We start from the raw sequence: 16,123 nt of genomic DNA on the forward strand, positions 1-16,123 counted from the left end.
TCGCCCACGCTTTTTATGCAGCGTCTCTGGCGCACACTGCCTCTTGCACATGAGCTGTCTGTGCAAGCTTGGCCTTCCCTTTCGTACACGCTGGCTGCATTCGCACGATGCATTTTGACCAAGCAGGTCAACATCTTGTGCCATTTTCTGGCTTCCTCTGCTTAAGTCATCCAAACGGGTTGGGTTTTTTCCCAGCACACCCAAAAGCCACAGATAAAACAAACCAGGTTAACTTTCAGCCAGGTTTCGTGTGCCGTATGAGTGCGATCGCTACGTCTTTATACTTTAGCTGATCGTCCTGCGAACGCTGCTGTGGGTTTTTATATCTATTCCTCTTGTTTTCATCTGGGGGATTTCAGGAAGCAGAGAGGAAGAAATGTAAACTGATAAAAATGATTTCAGTTGCTGGGTTTGGTCCTTAAAGTTACAGACGGCCATTAATAGAAGGCTGCGAGCGATTCGGGGGAAAGAAACGAGGAAGAAAAGTATTCTTCTTTTTCTCCCTCTAAAAATCAAATTAGTGGTGAAGGAATGGCGTTTTGTGTTCACAAATAATAGATATTCCCTGGGAGGGTGACGTCAGCGAATTTAATTTTCCAGCCGGGCACAACGAAAATAAAGGTTTTTTTTTTTTACCCCTCATGAAACAGGATTATATTATTCTGGGTCATTACAAGCGTGGCATAAATGAGGGCTCTGTTGACCTGTTTGGCTGCCTTTAATTGAATCTCCTTATTATGTAATTGTACCATTTACACTATTTAAAAGAAGCCGGCTCATTAAACTCGGCTGGGGCTTTTAAAAGGGGGTGGGAAAAAAACCCCAACCTCTGTAAGGTATTTTTAATCAACAGCAGAGCTTTTATCACTCTTCCACCTTCCCTGGAAACGCCCAGACTGTTTTTATACTCCCGGGGACAAATTTCTCCCTGGTTTTGGGGACAAAAGAGGCTCTTGATAACCTCGGGGGTCTCCGTTCCCCTTCGTGAGCGACCCGGGTTTTAGGCTGAGCCACTTTCTTCCTTGCACTGTGTGTGTAAACACGCTGGTCCTTTGCACCTCCGGATGGACACAGAAATCTCGGTGGTGCCCAGGGCAAGCCGGACTTCTCTAGGAGGTTGTAGCCATGCCAACATGTCGGGCGTGCCTCATTCAAAATCCAAGAAAGAAAACCCCCCAACTCCAATTCATTAGAGAAAAGGTACTTTTACTGGACAGGAAATAAAAACAGCAAAAGTGAAGCGAGATCTGAAGCAAAAAAGCTTCTACATATCAAACGTTTACCCAAAAGCCTCCCACCCCCAGTTACCCCAACCCAATGTCCATCTCCAGCTCCCAAAGGTGTCATGTGGGGCGCAGGTACAGGTGGCCTCATTCAGTTGGTATGCAGAGACAGTTGACCTTGACCAAACCCAAACACGAGACATCAGCACGCGCAGAAGATGGCGAGAAGAGAACTCCCTTTGAGATATCTCCACCAGCACCTGATCCCCCTCCCAAATACCATGAGCCCCCACCCTCCCCGTTACTATGGCAGCCGATAGCAAGCAGGCAAAGTTTGCTTGCTCTCTTGGGGTTGAAGCCCAATTGCTCTCGTGGCCCCTCGAGAAAGTTTTGGGGCGCAGCAATGGCCTGGGTGGTGGTGGGAAAGCTAGTGGGTCTCCGCCCTGCACCTTCCCAGTTCCCTGTTTCTTTTGCCGGATCTCGGTTGTTTTTCCACCCAGCCTTGCTTCGCTCCTACTAACACCTCCACCTCATTGCCATCCCGGGTCCTCCATTCGATCTGCGTGGGGTCCCTGCGGGCACTGAAAAACAGCAGCTGCACCCCAGGAATGTCGGTGGGTGGGTGGGTGGGACATCCCTGCATGATTTGGGAAGTTCTGGGGATCTTGGCTCAGCCGGAGCAGAGACCCGGTGGGGGGACTCGGCTGTCTGGGCTTCGTAGGGAGCTAGCGTCCCTCCTGACCATCTTTTCCTCTCTCCCCGCTGGCTGTGGGTTTAGGCGTGAGGCAAGAGTCAGAGGCGAAAGACGGTGCCAAGTCTGTCCACTTCACCTTCCTGATCGGCTGCGTCTTCGTGGCCTTCCTTCTGGGCGCCTTCCTCTCCGGCCTGCTGGTCTCCTGCTATTGTAGCCACAGCCTGCAGCGCGCCAAGCACCCAGGAAAGGACCCCGAGAACGGCATCCAGCGCCCGCTCTCCCTGCGCAGCCTGGCCAAGATGAACACCCTGCTGGAAGGCGGCCAGGCCAAGGACGGGATGATGGAGACGGCTGCCCCACAGCTCTACACCACCCTGCTGCCCAGCGAGAAGGAGCTGCCCAGCGCCCAGGCCAAGCCCGGCGTCCGAGAGCACCCCGAGCTCTCCGCCTTGCCCACCCCAGAATCCACGCCGGAGCTCCCCGTCAAGAACATGAAGGCCATTCGGAACCAGTGGGAGAAAAACCAGAACTTCAACAACGCTAAGGACGCCCAGGGGAAGGCGCTGCCCTTCCACGCCCCGGTGCCCAACACCTTCTCCTTCCCTGGCCCGGGAAGGGTCCCCGGGCACCTGCAAGGCTACGAGGCCCCCTTGGGGGGCTACGTGGACGAGAAGAAGATCTCCAACTCCGAGCGGGTGCTGGTGCGGCCCTCCCCGCTGCCCAAAGGCATGGAGGTCACCACCTTGGAAGAGCTGCTCAAACATCTCCATGGGGCTGGGGCCTTCGTGCCCCCCGCCTTCCCGCCTTCGGCCGTGGCTTTTGCCAACCGGGTGCAGCCGAAGATGCCCAATCTGGATGGCGGCCCATATTACAACACCTCCACGCTGCCTCGCCGGCTGGACATTCCCCCGGACGCTCCCTTGCCGTTGGGTCTGGACAAAGGGGGCCGCTCTGTCGCCCACAGACATTCCCTCTGCGGCGCCCCGAAGCTTGTGAACGTGGGTGGGGGCGGTGGGGGGCTGCTGATGCGGCAGCACAGCCTGGGCCAAGCGGGGAGGCTGCCCCCGGCCCTTCTGACCCGTATGCACTCCACGGGCAGCTCCGTGCCCCACGAGGGCCACCACGCCATCTTCCTGGCCAGGCAACACAGCTACGGCGACCAGGGGCCACTGCCCAGCCACGCGGGGGGCATCCGGCGGTCGGTCTCGCTGATCAAGCCAGGCATGGCCCCCCAGTCCCTCTTCCAGCCTTCCTCTCCACCCGCCCAGCCCTCTGGCCCCTTCAACTATTGAGTCCCTGCGGAAGGAGAAGCGTGACTTGAACCCAGAGCCGGGCCCCTCTGCGAAGGTCCCTTTGGCCACGTCCACCCCAGGGATTTCAAATTCGAGTGCCTTGTGAAAGGGAAGGTCCCGCGCAGGTGGCACAGGTGGGGCTTGGCGGGAGGGACACCTGCTTCCTTCTCTCTCCCTGCCAGATGCTTCCAGAAGCTTCTTTGGCCTCCGCCCCCCTCCCGAGGGGCCCCAAAGTAGCAAAGCTGGCTCTTCCTCCCTACCTCACGGGTGAGGCCTCGGCAAAGCCCACCCTCACCCATTCCTTATGCAAGAAATCTCCACCGAGGATGCCCACGCTCTGCTAACAGGCACCGAATGTTGCTTCCAAAGGCTGTGAAATGCTTGGGCAAAAGATCCTCCGGGGGAGCAGAGACCCATTCGAGCAACCGTCTGGGGACAGGTGGCCCCCGGGGGGCCCTCCCTCCCTCCTCTCCGCCAGGGCCAACCTGCAAATGTTCACCCTTTCGATTCCGCCACGTGGCTGAAGGACTTTTGAATGTTCAAAAGGTGGATTTCATGCCATGCAGCAAAAGGGGAGAGGAGGGATCCCAGGGCAAGTTTTGGGGTGGGCTTTTTGGACCAGGGTGGGGGTCTCTGGGTGCAGCCAGCTGGGGAGCAGCGGGCGTTTCGGGAGACCAAGCAGGCTCTCCATATCCAGAATGCGATGCTCAAGAGGACTCGGAATGATCTGAACTCGGGTCAGGCTGCAACCACTGGCCCTTTTATGGGGTGATAGAACCGTGGGGAAGGGGGTGGCAAAGGTGGTCCTCGCCCCCAGCCCGTCTTTGTAGCACTTTTGGTATTTGTGTGTGTGTGTTTTTCCTCCCAAAAGGGCAGATTCCTGGGGCTCCCATTGCTTGGATGGCCTTGTGAGAAATGACCCTTGGCTGGACTTGAACTCACAACCGTTCCCTCCAGCGAGGGAAGAACTTCGGGGCCCTGGCTAGGCCCCCCCAATCAGCCCCTCGTGGCTGGCATTCTTCCACCGACCCAGTTTTGACATCTCTCTTTTTCTGAAGATCCTCCCCTTCTGTTTGGGGGGTGGAGAGACTCCAATGAAGGCCAAATTATGGGAGGGGGTCCCCAAATTTTCTTCTCAAGTTACACTGCCCCCCCCCAGCTCCCGTCGGGTGGATTTTTCGCATGGCCCAGCTTGGTTCTTCCTGCTCAACCTACGTCTCGATTCTTAGCCGGCTGAGCTCGGAAGCGCCAGCTTGTCAAGCCCAGCCCGCGCAAGGAGCTAGTCAACAAAGAGGTTTGTAAACGCGTTTCCAAGCTGGGTGTCCCCATGAACAGTGGAAATAATGTACAGATGTTTTCCCACGTGCTCCAGAATCGGAGAGTAGCTCTTCCACAACTGCAGCTTGCAAAACAAAAGGAAAATTAGAGAGGGTGGGTTGGGGGGGGGATTCTTTTGATGTTGTACCTGCAACAGTCCCTAAATCTCTCCCTCTCCGAAATGGGGAGGGGTGGGCGACCCAAGAGGAGGAGGGGAGAACCTGTAAACTGACCCATTTTTTTATTCATTTTTTTTGCTAAGTGCCATCCGGAGAAACTCACCGAGGGCTGCAAATTCGTTCTCTGGTTTGTTTGTTTTTTTAAAAATCACAATATTTGGGAGTGGGTGGGAGGGCGGGTGGGGGGGTTGGAGCGTGTGTGTGGAAAATTCTTCTTTGCAGCACTTTTATTTTCTAAAACAAATGTACATAAAGTATTAATATATGTGTATATTTCATTGTTTTAACTTCATATAAGAGAAGTAAAAATACGAAAACCGGCACCTGATTTGGTCCCAACAAAGGTTTAATCATTTAAACGGAGTTTTAATTCGCCCCGTTCAAAAGGGAGACCCAGCAGGGGAAATCTGCCGCCTGCACAGGACAATGCTGGTGTGTGTGTGTGTGTTTGTGTGGATATGCTTGAAGATGAGCGTGTCACGTCTACACAATGGGCGTTGGCCTCGTTTAGCGACCGGGAACCATTACGACAATGATGGAAAAGTGCCTTGGCTACCAAATCTTCGCACTGACGATCTCCTCAACTCGGTCAAGCAAAGGAAAGTTGGAGGTCACAGTCGCAGTTTAAGTAAGCGGCCGCTTCGCTTAATGACCAAAGTGCTGGTCCCAATTGTGGTCGCTAAAAGAGACCTCTAGACAACAAGGATACGGAGCAGGAGTGGGCTGCTTGCAGCGTTAGTGCCAGTTCGGCACTCAGTTGCCTGTAAATAGAAGATTAAAAAATGCCCCCAAAAGATGCTGGCGGAACCGGGGAACTGGTTCAGGGGCGTGGCAAGCTTGCCGTCCCTACCGGTTCAGTGACCCAGTCACCATGTCCACTACCAGTCCATCTGAACCAATGCGAACCAGTAGCAATCCACCTCTGGTATGGAGGCTTTCTTTTCTTTCTTTCTTTCTTTCTTTCTTTCTTTCTTTCTTTCTTTCTTTCTTTCTTTCTTCCTTCCTTCCTTCCTTCCTTCTTTCTTTCTTTCTTTCTTTCTTAAGATAATTTTTATTAAACATTTTCAAGTTTAAAAAGAACAAGAACAAATGCAAAAGCAAATACAAAACAGATAAAAACACAAACGACATAACAATGTGATATCCTTTGACAGCTTCCCGTATATATTCTGCTTTTGCAGTTTACAGGGCAATTCCTGTCTTCTCTTCATTTTTAACCATTCTAAGGATAATGTGGTGATTACGTTATAATATAGTAGTACAGGACATTCAATCCCAATTTTACATATATACGTTTTTCTTCCTCGTGTATGCGATGGTTTTCAAAGCTTCTCTTTCTTGTTTCGGCTTCTATTCTCTAGCCGCTTGTCCAGCCTGCTCCAAATTTCATCATAGGCCAACTCTTCTCTTTCTTTTAACTCCATCCTGTTCATTTCAGCACATTCGAATGCTTTCTTTTCAAATGCATCCGGTGACTCAGGACAGACCTCTAAGGTAGAGTGCCCCTGCACGTGGGGCTCTTCCTGACTTCTTCAGGGCAGCGGTCCGTCTAGATGACCGTAGGAGTGTTCCCTAAAAAGCAATAATAATAATATATTTTTCACAGGTTGAGTTTCCTACCTTCAAGAACCGATTCCCTTTCTTCCTCCATCCTCCTCCACAGAGAGGTGGGACCTTGGGCCCGGAGCCCCCTTGCCCCTTATCCCCCATCCAGTATAACATCCTAGAGCTGGAAGGGACCTTGGAGGTCCTCTACTCTAACTCCCTGCTAAGGAAGTATAACCGTGACACTCTGGTTGGTCTTTTTGTTTACTGATCGAATTTGCTCCTTTCCACAATCTGGAGGAAAGCCAGCCCAGTCCAAGCAAGGTAATTATCCGGACTACAAGTCCCATCACACACGATTGTGCCAGAATGGCTGAAGGTGGATCTGCTTATCCTGAACAGATTGGACTAAGAAGTTGAGTTACAACTCCAGGAAGGAGGTGCAGCTGGAAGGGGGGAGGGTCTCCAGAGGGGTAGGGGTCGCTCCCTAGGCAAAGGTTGCTCCCTTGGAGGGAGGGGTCCATTGTTTGGCCAGACTGCCCTTCCAGCTTCCCTGAACATCTGGCAGATCCCTGTAGCCTTCGGGGCCTCTGCTCTCCATCCTTCCTGCCTCTGCAGCACATCTGGCGTCTCTGTCCCCCTCCCCATCACTCTTGGCTCGCTCGGAGAATAAAAAGGTTTGATTGCTAACGCAGATAGTCCCTTTCCCCCCTACCCACCCACCCACCCACCCTTGCTCTTCCTCCTTGCTTCATCTCGGCAGACACCCCCTCCCCAAATTGGGCAGGTGGCCGGAATGGGGAAACAGCTCCCCCCCACCCCAAAAGAAACACCCCAGCCGTGCCAGAAATGAGCTCATCCTTCTAATTCGGATTTTCCAAGCTGCGGTTTTAGAGCAACCCAGAGCTGGGTTGGGGAATCGGTTTACCCCTCTTCCAAAGCTGAGGAAATTGGGGGGGGGAGTCGTTCAGTGGGTTGGCTGCCATGGCCCCGCCAATCCCCTTCCCCAGCTTTTGGGATGACTTCAATGCTAACGCTAAGGGACAGAAAAGTGTGCCCTCCTGTGGACAATATCGGGATCGCAGGCAGAAAATAAAATAAATCTTTTTAATCTTAACTTAACTTTATTCAATTTCTAGACCGCCCCTCTCTCAGAAGAGACTCGGGGCGGTGTACAGTCATATTAAAACAATTGAACAATAAATATACATGGTATAAATATAAGATAAATAAAATAAATATAGGACTGGAGGAGGTAGCAATAGTTCACTGTACAGATTTAGTTTAAGTTAGATTAAAATTTTAAAAAACTATCCCAAATAAAAATATCCGCCAGGAGGTAAGAGTGGAACTATAGATGGGCCAGGCCCATCTATAGTTTAAAATTTAATGAATTTTATGGTTATTATTCTGTGTCTTTATTATTAGAAGCCCCGTTATTAATATTATTAGGGAAAGGGGAGGCCCAGGGGCTGCAGAAAAGGCACAGAAGAGGGAAACCTGATCCAAAAGCCGTAACCCGTTTAGGAAGCCTTATGATGACTTCAATGCTATCGCTAAGGGACAGAAAAGTGCGCCCTCTTGAGGACAATGCCGGTATCGTGGGAAAATTTGAGTGTCCACCAGATGGCGCACTTTTCTGTCCCTGATCCAAAAGCCGTAACCCGTGTAGAAAGCCTTATGATGACTTCAATGCTAACGCTAAGGGACAGAAAAGTGTGCCCTCCTGTGGACAATATCGGGATTGCAGGCAGAAAATAAAATAAACCTTTTAAATGAATTTTATGGTTATTATTCTGTGTTTAGAAAGCCTTATGATGACTTCAATGCTAACGCTAAGGGACAGAAAAGTGTGCCCTCCTGTGGACAATATCGGGATCGCAGGCAGAAAATAAAAAAAAGCTTTTTAATGAATTTTATGGTTATTATTCTGTGTCTTTATTATTAGAAGCCCCGTTATTAATATTATTAGGGAAAGGGGAGGCATTGGGTGGCTTCTGGTTGTTTTGGTGACCCACGGTCAAGTCCCACCCACCCCTGCTGGATTGGAGGCCAAATCCCACCAAACTTTATCCTTTGGGGGGGAGCAGTAAAGGAGGGGCAGATTCCCAACCATCTCTCTTGATCTGCTCTGAATTCACCCCCCTCCTGTGCCCAAGGCAGCCACATCAAGGTTTGGAAAATTGTGCCGTGTGTAGGGTTGGGCGAGGTGTCTCATGCCAATGCCACAATTGCGTCTTGTTAATCCAGAGTTAAGTTTGGCCATCATTGGCTGCTTCCCGGGGGCAGCTCAGAACACAGCCGGCAGCTGCTCTTTGCTCGCCCCAAACGTTTAGCCCGGGATGGGGAGCTGAGCATCCAACGTTTCCGGCATTCTCCCTCCTGTCTGGTCCAGAGTTTGCTCGTCATCTCCATAGCAACTGGTTGCCCCTGGTAACAGCTATGAAGCATCTTGGGTGCTTTGGCCAGGGACGCGTGGGCACCGGAGGAAGCTGCCTCCACCCCTGGCAAAGAGGGGGACCCCTGCCCTCCCCAGGACTCCCTCCCCAGTCCCAGCCCCACCTGGGACGAATTCTTCTGCTCCCTGCCTTCGTATGCCGCTGTCCATCAGTGAGGAAGATGCAAAAGGCCTCCGCCGGCAACAGCTGGCTCGTGTGCTAATCCCACCCAGCCTTGATTCTCCGGAACGGCTGGGCGAAGAAGCGGGCCGCCTACCTGTCTGGCAGCAATGCGTTGCTAAAGATTGGCTCGACTTTCCTCCAGGTGAGACCTCACCTTTTCATTCCAGGGTGTTGAATCGGAGTAGCTGGCACTCGAAGGGCAACAGGTCCTAGGGTTGGATTTGAGCGTTTGATGGGAAGAGTCCCATGTCGGCGACAGCTGTGGGTTCCCCCCCCCCATGCCCCCCCTGCCTTAAAAATGCCCTCTGCTTGCAGTTCAGTGTTGCATTCGTAATAGCTTCAGCCCTTCTGCAAAAGGAGCGTTTTAAATTTTAGAGCGGCGTTGAGCGAGCATTAAAATAAAGAAAAGTGTTTTCCCCTGGCGAGAGGGCAGGGCAAGAAAGCAACCCAGGGCCCCTCCCCAAATTCTCACCCTCTCCTTGAGCTAGGAGGGGTCAAAATACCCAAAAGAGGGGCATAGCCCCCCATCTGTCATTCGTCAAGAGTGTTGCAATGAAAAGGTTTTTTTTTTTAAAAAAAAGGCCCTGTGCGAAACCCCCTCCCTGCATCGATTTCTTAAATTTATTTCTTAAATTTATTTGCCACCTGTCAGTCTGGCCGTGGGCTCCCCTATTTTCCGGGCTCTTCAGCTGCTGCGGAGACCACCCACCGCTAACGGGATCTTTGTCCCCCCTTCCAGGTAGTGCTGCTGACACAGCCGGCCACTCGCCAGAGTGGAGGTGCCAGTCCTCATGGCCACCAGCCTGGGCAGCTCCCTGCCTGCCCTGGCCAGCGCCCTCCGGCCCGACCCCACCCTCTCCCTGGAGCAGAAGGCGACCTTCCTCTTCGTCTTCTTCCTCTTTGTCTTCCTGGCGGTGCTGATCGTCCGTTGCTTCCGGATCCTCCTGGACCCCTATCGCAGCATGCCCCCCTCCACCTGGACCGATTATGTGGAAAAAGACACCCTGGACTACCGCCTGGCCTGACCGTGTGGAAAAGACGGGCGACGGAGATGGCCAAGCCGGGGTACGGCTGCCTCAGTGGAACCTCCATGCACAAGGGCAGTCTACCTGCTCGGGCCCGGCGGAGACAGGAGGCTCTGCCCATCCTGGTTTTGAGCTCGGGGCAAAGATTCTGTGGCTTCGTTCGTTGGCTCCGTAAGGAAGGAGAGGCGGGCAAAGCTTGGCACCTGGTTATCCAGGCACATGCCCAGCCTAAAGCAGGGCGAGGGCTAAAAGGGAGGCGGCCCCTTTGCGGAAAAGGAATATTTTAAGCTCTGAAAGAACCTTTGCATTTGCTAAACAGAAACAGCCGCCTGTGCATAAAGCTATTTGAAAAGCAGAATTTATTGGATGGTGGAATCTTTTGAGTGCCCTGAAAGAGAGAGCGGCACTCGTGGCTGGCAAGAGACGAAGGGGCATTGTGGGGAAATGCACCCTGTGCGAACCCTGCCTCGTTAAGGACCCATAAGGCACAACTTTTCATTTGGAGACCCTCGTGCAAAGGTGGGCAGGGGTCTCTGTGGAGAGTATTGCATGCTTCAAATGGAACAGGCTTTCCACAGCAGTTGCCTTGTGACTTCAGCCTCCCCTCCCTCCCTCCCTCCCTCCCTGCTGGCTCACCCACAATCCTAACTGGGCAGGGATCCCAGTCTGGACTTCAACTCCCAGAATCCCCCACGATTAAACCCACAAGCCTTAAGAGTTGCCCCACCCTGAGGCAGGGAGCCCTCCCTTCTGCGGCCCTCTACAGCTGGGGTTGGGGTCTGCGCCTCCACGCCCAGCCCCTTCTCAACCACAAACCCCACATTCCTATAGCCAGCAAACAGGGTTTGTTGAAACGAGGGGCCTGCTTGGCATCAATCTGGGTTAACGCAGTTCAGGCTGACACAACTGCAGGACGGCTGGAGCGGGGGGGTGGGGGGGCACTTCCATGCAGCAGGACCGTCCCAAGACTGCCTCACTTTGGATGCCCCCCCCCCACTGCAGCTTTGCAAGCTTTTTTTCCCCAGGACTTTGGGTAGAGGTGTCATTTGGGGGAGGGGGGGCTAGTGGACCCCCACTCTAAGCAACCTTTCCTGCCAGAATGTGGCATCTGGACAACATTTTTCTGGCTCTGTCTGAGCTGGCCAGATTCCTGTGGCTGCTCTTTGCTCTCCGCCAATTGAGGGCCCTCCCCCCTCTTCCTCCACCCCAGGACTGCCTTTCCCAAGACAGTGCCTGCAAGCTGATCTTTTGAGTTAATTGGCTTGCCTTAAAGGCCTCCGTTGAACAGAACAGAGACCACGGGGAGGGGGGGGGGCTTGAAGCCCCAGGAATGAGCCCATTAGAGGGTTGATGAGGGGCAGCCCCCACATTCCCCCATCTCAAGTTTTCCTGGGTCAAAACTTTGGTTGCCTTTTTTAAAACAACTGCGGCAAAACAACGGCCTGGTTGGGGGGGGGGGTTAGGAAGTGTCCGTCTCGGTGTCCGTGTCAGCCGGGAGCGGCCCCTGCCCCAGGGAGCCCCCCGTTTCTTCCGAAGAACCCTCGATGGTTTCAGCTCCACTGATCTCCTCCTGGGCAGCCCCTTCTCCCGTGCCGGCCTCCTTCAGCAGCCGGCTTCGGTAACTGGCCGCCTGGAGCTACTCTCGCAAAGTTTCTTTGGAGTGGTTGTCCTGGGGAAAAGTTGGGGCTTTAGTATGTATAGGGAGAGAAACATTCTGCAAAGAGAGAGGAGGTGGGTCCCAGAGGTCAGCGGAGCTGGCAGCAGATTCAGACAGTGAGGAGGGTTGGGGAGGAACCTGGGCCAGTCCTGGAGTCTGGGGAAGGCTCGGACGAGGGCTCTGTGTCAGAGGCAGAGAGGGGGCCAGGGCCATCTGACAGTTATCAGCTGCCTTCAGAGTCAGACATCAGTGAGGCAGAAGAACAGTTGGAGCCTGTTCCCAGTGTGCGCATGCGCAGAGTTGCCAGACGAAGGGAACAGCTAAAGAACAGGGGTCAACTTGGGAGTAATGCCACAGGTGGACGGTGAATGGCCCCTCCCAGAGGGAATAAAAGAGGAGCAACTGGGGAGTGGAGTTTGCAAGAGACCATTAGTTCGCTTAATGGGTTCGTGACTCTCTGAGACTCCTGGCTACGTTTTGCAGATATCAGCCTGGCAGCTCTCCAAGCCAGAGAAGGTCTGTGACCTTAAATCCTCCCTGGAAAGACTTTGCTGGATGTGAAGGAGCAGAATTCACAGTCAATTAATAAAAGGGTTTTTTGTCGGGACGAGGAGTTTGCTTCAGGCTCTTGGGAAGCCTCGGTCAGAACAGGTGCTGCAGGGAGTGGGCTGCACAAACCTTTACATTTCTGGTTTACGAAGGGAAGTGGCTTGAGCATAGGTGTGCAAAGGGGTCTTACCTCTCTCTCTTCCTGCTCCTCTTCTTCCTCCTCCTTCCCATCCCCTGCTGGTTTCATTTTGACTTTTTTGGAGGGAGGATTCTCCACTTCTGCCACATGGTTCTTCTCGCTTGAGGTCTTGAAGAGGGGTCCTTCGGCCTCCTGACCAGCAGGCACAATCAGAACTGAAAATTGAGGCAGGGACAGAGGAGAAAAAAGGAAGACATTAAAACAGGGAGGGTCGGCGGAGAAACTGAATACAATGCAGGCAGATAAAATAGGTGGGAGAAATGTTTTGATAAATTCCAGTCCTCCTCTAGGACTTTGAAAAGGGCAGAACCAGAAGACAGGCTGGCACCAAAATAAAAAAATAAAGCCACTGATGAAAATAATTGTTAAGCATTAAAATTAATGCTTAATAACAGTCTTCTGGCCATCTTCCCAGCATTCAGCCTCAAACAGTTCCCATTGGCCCTGGGCTTAAGGGTACGGCAGGCCAGACACCTGGGTATCCTTAATCCTCTTGGGCAGGACTTCCCCAGAGGCCCTTTACCTTCCTGCTCCTCCTGCATCACTGCAATGAACTGCTGTCCCAGGTGAGTGGCCGGCAGAGCCGCCGGGAGATGGCCCAGAGGGACGCCCTTGGTCACGAGTGTGAGAACATGCTGGCCGCTACTGACCGCCTGCCGGAGAGAAGTATCGGCTGGTAGAGTTTCCACTATTTCTTCTGAGATGGCTGCAACGATGGGAGGAAGGTAAAATCAAGATTCAAATGACTCACCGAAATTTAAGGCGCTGCTGGACTTTTCTAGAAAATGGCAAACTTTGCTTTTTTAAAAATAAAAACACCTTAAACTCCTGGTGGAAATAAAACACAAGCAATTTGCAGGAAAGTTCAGGATTGGCGTCTTCACGCAATTAAGAATGGAAACTGCGTTATTCTGAACCTTGTTTCTCAGCTAATGATTAGTGTCGCCCTTGTCTAACTGTGACCCACACGCGCCAACACTCTCTCTGCCAGCCTGATGGGGCCTTTGAACCCACCGGGAATTTGGTTGGCACTGGAAATGGGTCCAGAGGCCTCTTCAACAGCCACCAGGGTAGCGAGAACAGAGGTGGTAGAGTCTAGAAACTGCCCCATGGAAACAATGGAATTTCCTAAGCAGGGAAGAGAGAGAGGGAGAGTCAAAACATTAGAATGCTCCAGAAGGAGATGGTCCTCTCAACCCCTCTTATCCCTGCAGGGAGGAATTATGCTCCAACCTGAGGTTGCTTTGGTATCCACTGAAGAAACAATGCCGGCCAGGCTCAACAATTCTCCGGAAGCCAATATGAAGGGCTGGCTCACCGTCACGGAGCCTGGGATGGCATGCACCCTCTTGGGGTTGGCTCTGACCGGATTCTGCATCGCTTCCTGGGCAAGAGTAAAGCCTTTGAGGCCTCATGGAGCCAGGCCAAAAACAGCTCTTTCCTCCCAAAGCCAAAATCTGAGCAGAGACTCCAATAAGTACCAGAGAGTCCATTGTCCTCTTAATTAAATTAAAGCCAGAATCCCAAAGGTTCAGTCCCAAAGGACAACTAAACAACGGGCAGAAGGGACACTCAAAGGACCCAAAGACGGGATTTCAGCCGACCTGCAGCAGCAACAGAGTGTCGGGATTTTTGTTGTCCAACGCGATGTCGAAAGCCGACTTGCCGAATTTGCTGAAGGCGTGGACGTCCGCCCTGCATTTGAGGAGCAGCTCGACGACGTCTCGATGGTTGTGTTCGGTGGCCCAGTGCAGAGCGCTCATCTTCAACATGTCCTTGGCGTTCACGTTGGCGCCGTTCTGGGCAGGGAGACACCGTGGAGAGGATCAGAACCGTTCGGGCAGGGCGGGGAAAAGAAAGGCGGAAGCCTCGAGCTACCAGGAAAAGCGGAAGGCCGTAAGAAGCGCCTGCTTACCCTGACCAGCAGCTCGACAATGTGGCGGTGACCGTCTGCAGCCGCCATATGGAGGGGTGTCCGGTCCACCTTGGTCCGTGCGTCTCAACTGACTCCGGCCCGAAGCAGAACTTCAGCTGTCGAATAATGCCCATGCTGAGCAGCGAGGTGAAGGGCTGATGTTCCCAGCTGTTGAATGATTAAGCAGGAAGGTTATTATCCTCGGTTTTGCCCTCCAGTTCCTTCACGCGCCATGAGGAGTTTCTTCGTCTTTGCTTCCTTCTTCCGTAGAGGGAGGTCTCCGCTTGAGATGAACTTTTCCCCCTCTTATCTCCTGGAATGCATAATCCTGCTGTGCCTGTCTTGCCTTCCTTCCCACCTTGGTGGCTTTTCCACCCTGGACTTACCCAGTCGGTGGTGAAGGGGGCTCCGTTGGCCATCAGCAGTCTGACTTCATCATCCTGGCCTTGGCGGGCGGCTTCCAGGAGCTTCCTCCCCAGATCCATCAGTGACATCTTTATACAGATGGTTTCAAACTTCGGGGGGGGGGGGGGAGAGAAATCTCACTGGATTGGACTGGGAGGTCAGGGGAGGTCAGTGTTGGGTCTGTGTGCCCCCCCCTGCCTCCCTTTCAGGATCCGGCTCTACTCACAGGGGGGAAGAGGGGCCTGGGCCGGCATCCTTCTCTCTGCAAAATCTTAACAAGAAAGACAAGTTTGGCTTTAATCTTTGGGCATTGTGGGTGCTCCTCTATTGTTGGAGGTTTTGATAGGAGCCATTTGTCCGGAATGGGATAGGGCCGTGATGGCAAACCTATGGCACGCGTGCCCGAAATGCCACATGGAGCCATATCGCCTGGCACCTGCGGCATCACTCGTCCCTCTCCCGCGATGATCGGCTGGCCTTTGTGCGTGTGGCAGGTGCCAGAAACCGGAAGAGCTGGCCTCCTGTGTTCCGTCATGGCCAGCTGATTGGCACATGCACATCAGTAACCGGAAGACTTGCTGGCTGGTGCGCATGCATGTACCCCAAACCAGGAGTTCATTTTGGGGCGCAGAGATGTCCCCTGGGCAGCTCCTCCTCCTGAGTACAGCCCAGATGAGCTCACACTCGAAGTGCCCCCTTTTCGGCCCTCGTTGTGCCGTGCGCATGCCCCCCCCATCCCTTTTCGGCATCCGGCGCTGAAAAGGTTTGCCATCCCTGGAATAAGGCACAGGGCAGGGGTGTCCAGTCTTGACCACTTTTAAGACTTGTGGACTTCAGTTCCCAGAATTCCCCTGCCAGCCATGCTTGGCCAAGTGGGGGATTCTGGGAGTTGAAGTCCACAAGCCTTAAAGCGGCTAAGCTTGGAACACCCCCTCCCCATTGCAATAGGGTTGAGCAGGGGGTCGGACTAGATGACCTCCAAGGCCCCTTCCAACTCTGTTATCCTGTTAATCTCCATCCAGGGGAATTAAAGAGGACGCAGCAAGGATCTGGTGTGAGACCAGCCAAGGAGCAGGATCGGGGATGGGCGTTGTAGTCCTTTTCCTCCAGGCCCCGTTAACCCCCGACTCACCCTGGACTCCCCGTGTCCAGATCAGCCCCTTTTGGAAAGTCCGGAGGAAACGGCGATCAGAGGGGGACTGTTTTCAAACGGACAAGCCGCCCCCCCCCAAACGGGAGGGAAAAAATGGCACACCCGGAAGTATCTCTGATGGGGGAACCTTTAGGGTGTGACACACACAGCCTTGCTCTTCCGGAAGCAGAAATCGCTCGTGCGCGGGTGGAGACGCTCTGCCCTTCCGCCTCTCTCTAGTAGGGGCGAGGCTGACCGCGTTCTAACGCTCCCTGAATGGAGGCGCTCTCTCCTCCCGCGTCTCTATGGTCATCCTCTAGAATCATAGAAATAAAATGTGCATCTCCTTGTGTGTTTTGATTATATTGGG

At 53.2% G+C, this 16,123-nt stretch overlaps 3 protein-coding genes across 4 annotated transcripts in view; 2 read left to right on the forward strand and 1 right to left on the reverse strand.

Annotated features, from left to right (window-relative positions):
- SEMA6C (semaphorin 6C) overlaps positions 1 to 4,770 on the forward strand; it is a 35,197-nt gene extending 30,427 nt beyond the window's left edge. For both annotated transcript variants that reach the window (XM_081967771.1, XM_081967770.1), the window contains one exon: positions 2,002 to 4,770. In XM_081967771.1, coding sequence (XP_081823897.1) covers positions 2,002 to 3,209 — 1,208 coding nt within the window. In that variant the 3' untranslated portion in view covers positions 3,210 to 4,770. The remainder of the gene's footprint in view (positions 1 to 2,001) is intronic.
- Positions 4,771 to 9,639: 4,869 nt separating this feature from the next.
- On the forward strand, positions 9,640 to 10,248 carry LOC309400236 (cortexin-3-like). The gene has a single exon (XM_081968651.1). It carries the CDS (start codon positions 9,663 to 9,665, stop codon positions 9,894 to 9,896), a length of 234 nt encoding a protein of 77 aa, XP_081824777.1. The 5' UTR covers positions 9,640 to 9,662; the 3' UTR covers positions 9,897 to 10,248.
- Positions 10,245 to 15,461, reverse strand: GABPB2 (GA binding protein transcription factor subunit beta 2). Its single transcript, XM_081968650.1, is given in 10 exon segments — positions 10,245 to 11,565; positions 12,293 to 12,456; positions 12,825 to 13,007; positions 13,316 to 13,429; positions 13,535 to 13,685; positions 13,906 to 14,100; positions 14,217 to 14,300; positions 14,304 to 14,384; positions 14,603 to 14,731; positions 14,848 to 15,461. Coding segments are annotated over 10 exon segments (1,443 nt in total). The 5' UTR covers positions 15,157 to 15,461; the 3' UTR covers positions 10,245 to 11,532.
- Positions 15,462 to 16,123: the final 662 nt, after the last annotated feature.

Source organism: Natrix helvetica, assembly GCF_964273705.1.
Source record: "Natrix helvetica genome assembly, chromosome: 16".
Lineage (NCBI taxonomy): Eukaryota > Metazoa > Chordata > Lepidosauria > Squamata > Natricidae > Natrix > Natrix helvetica.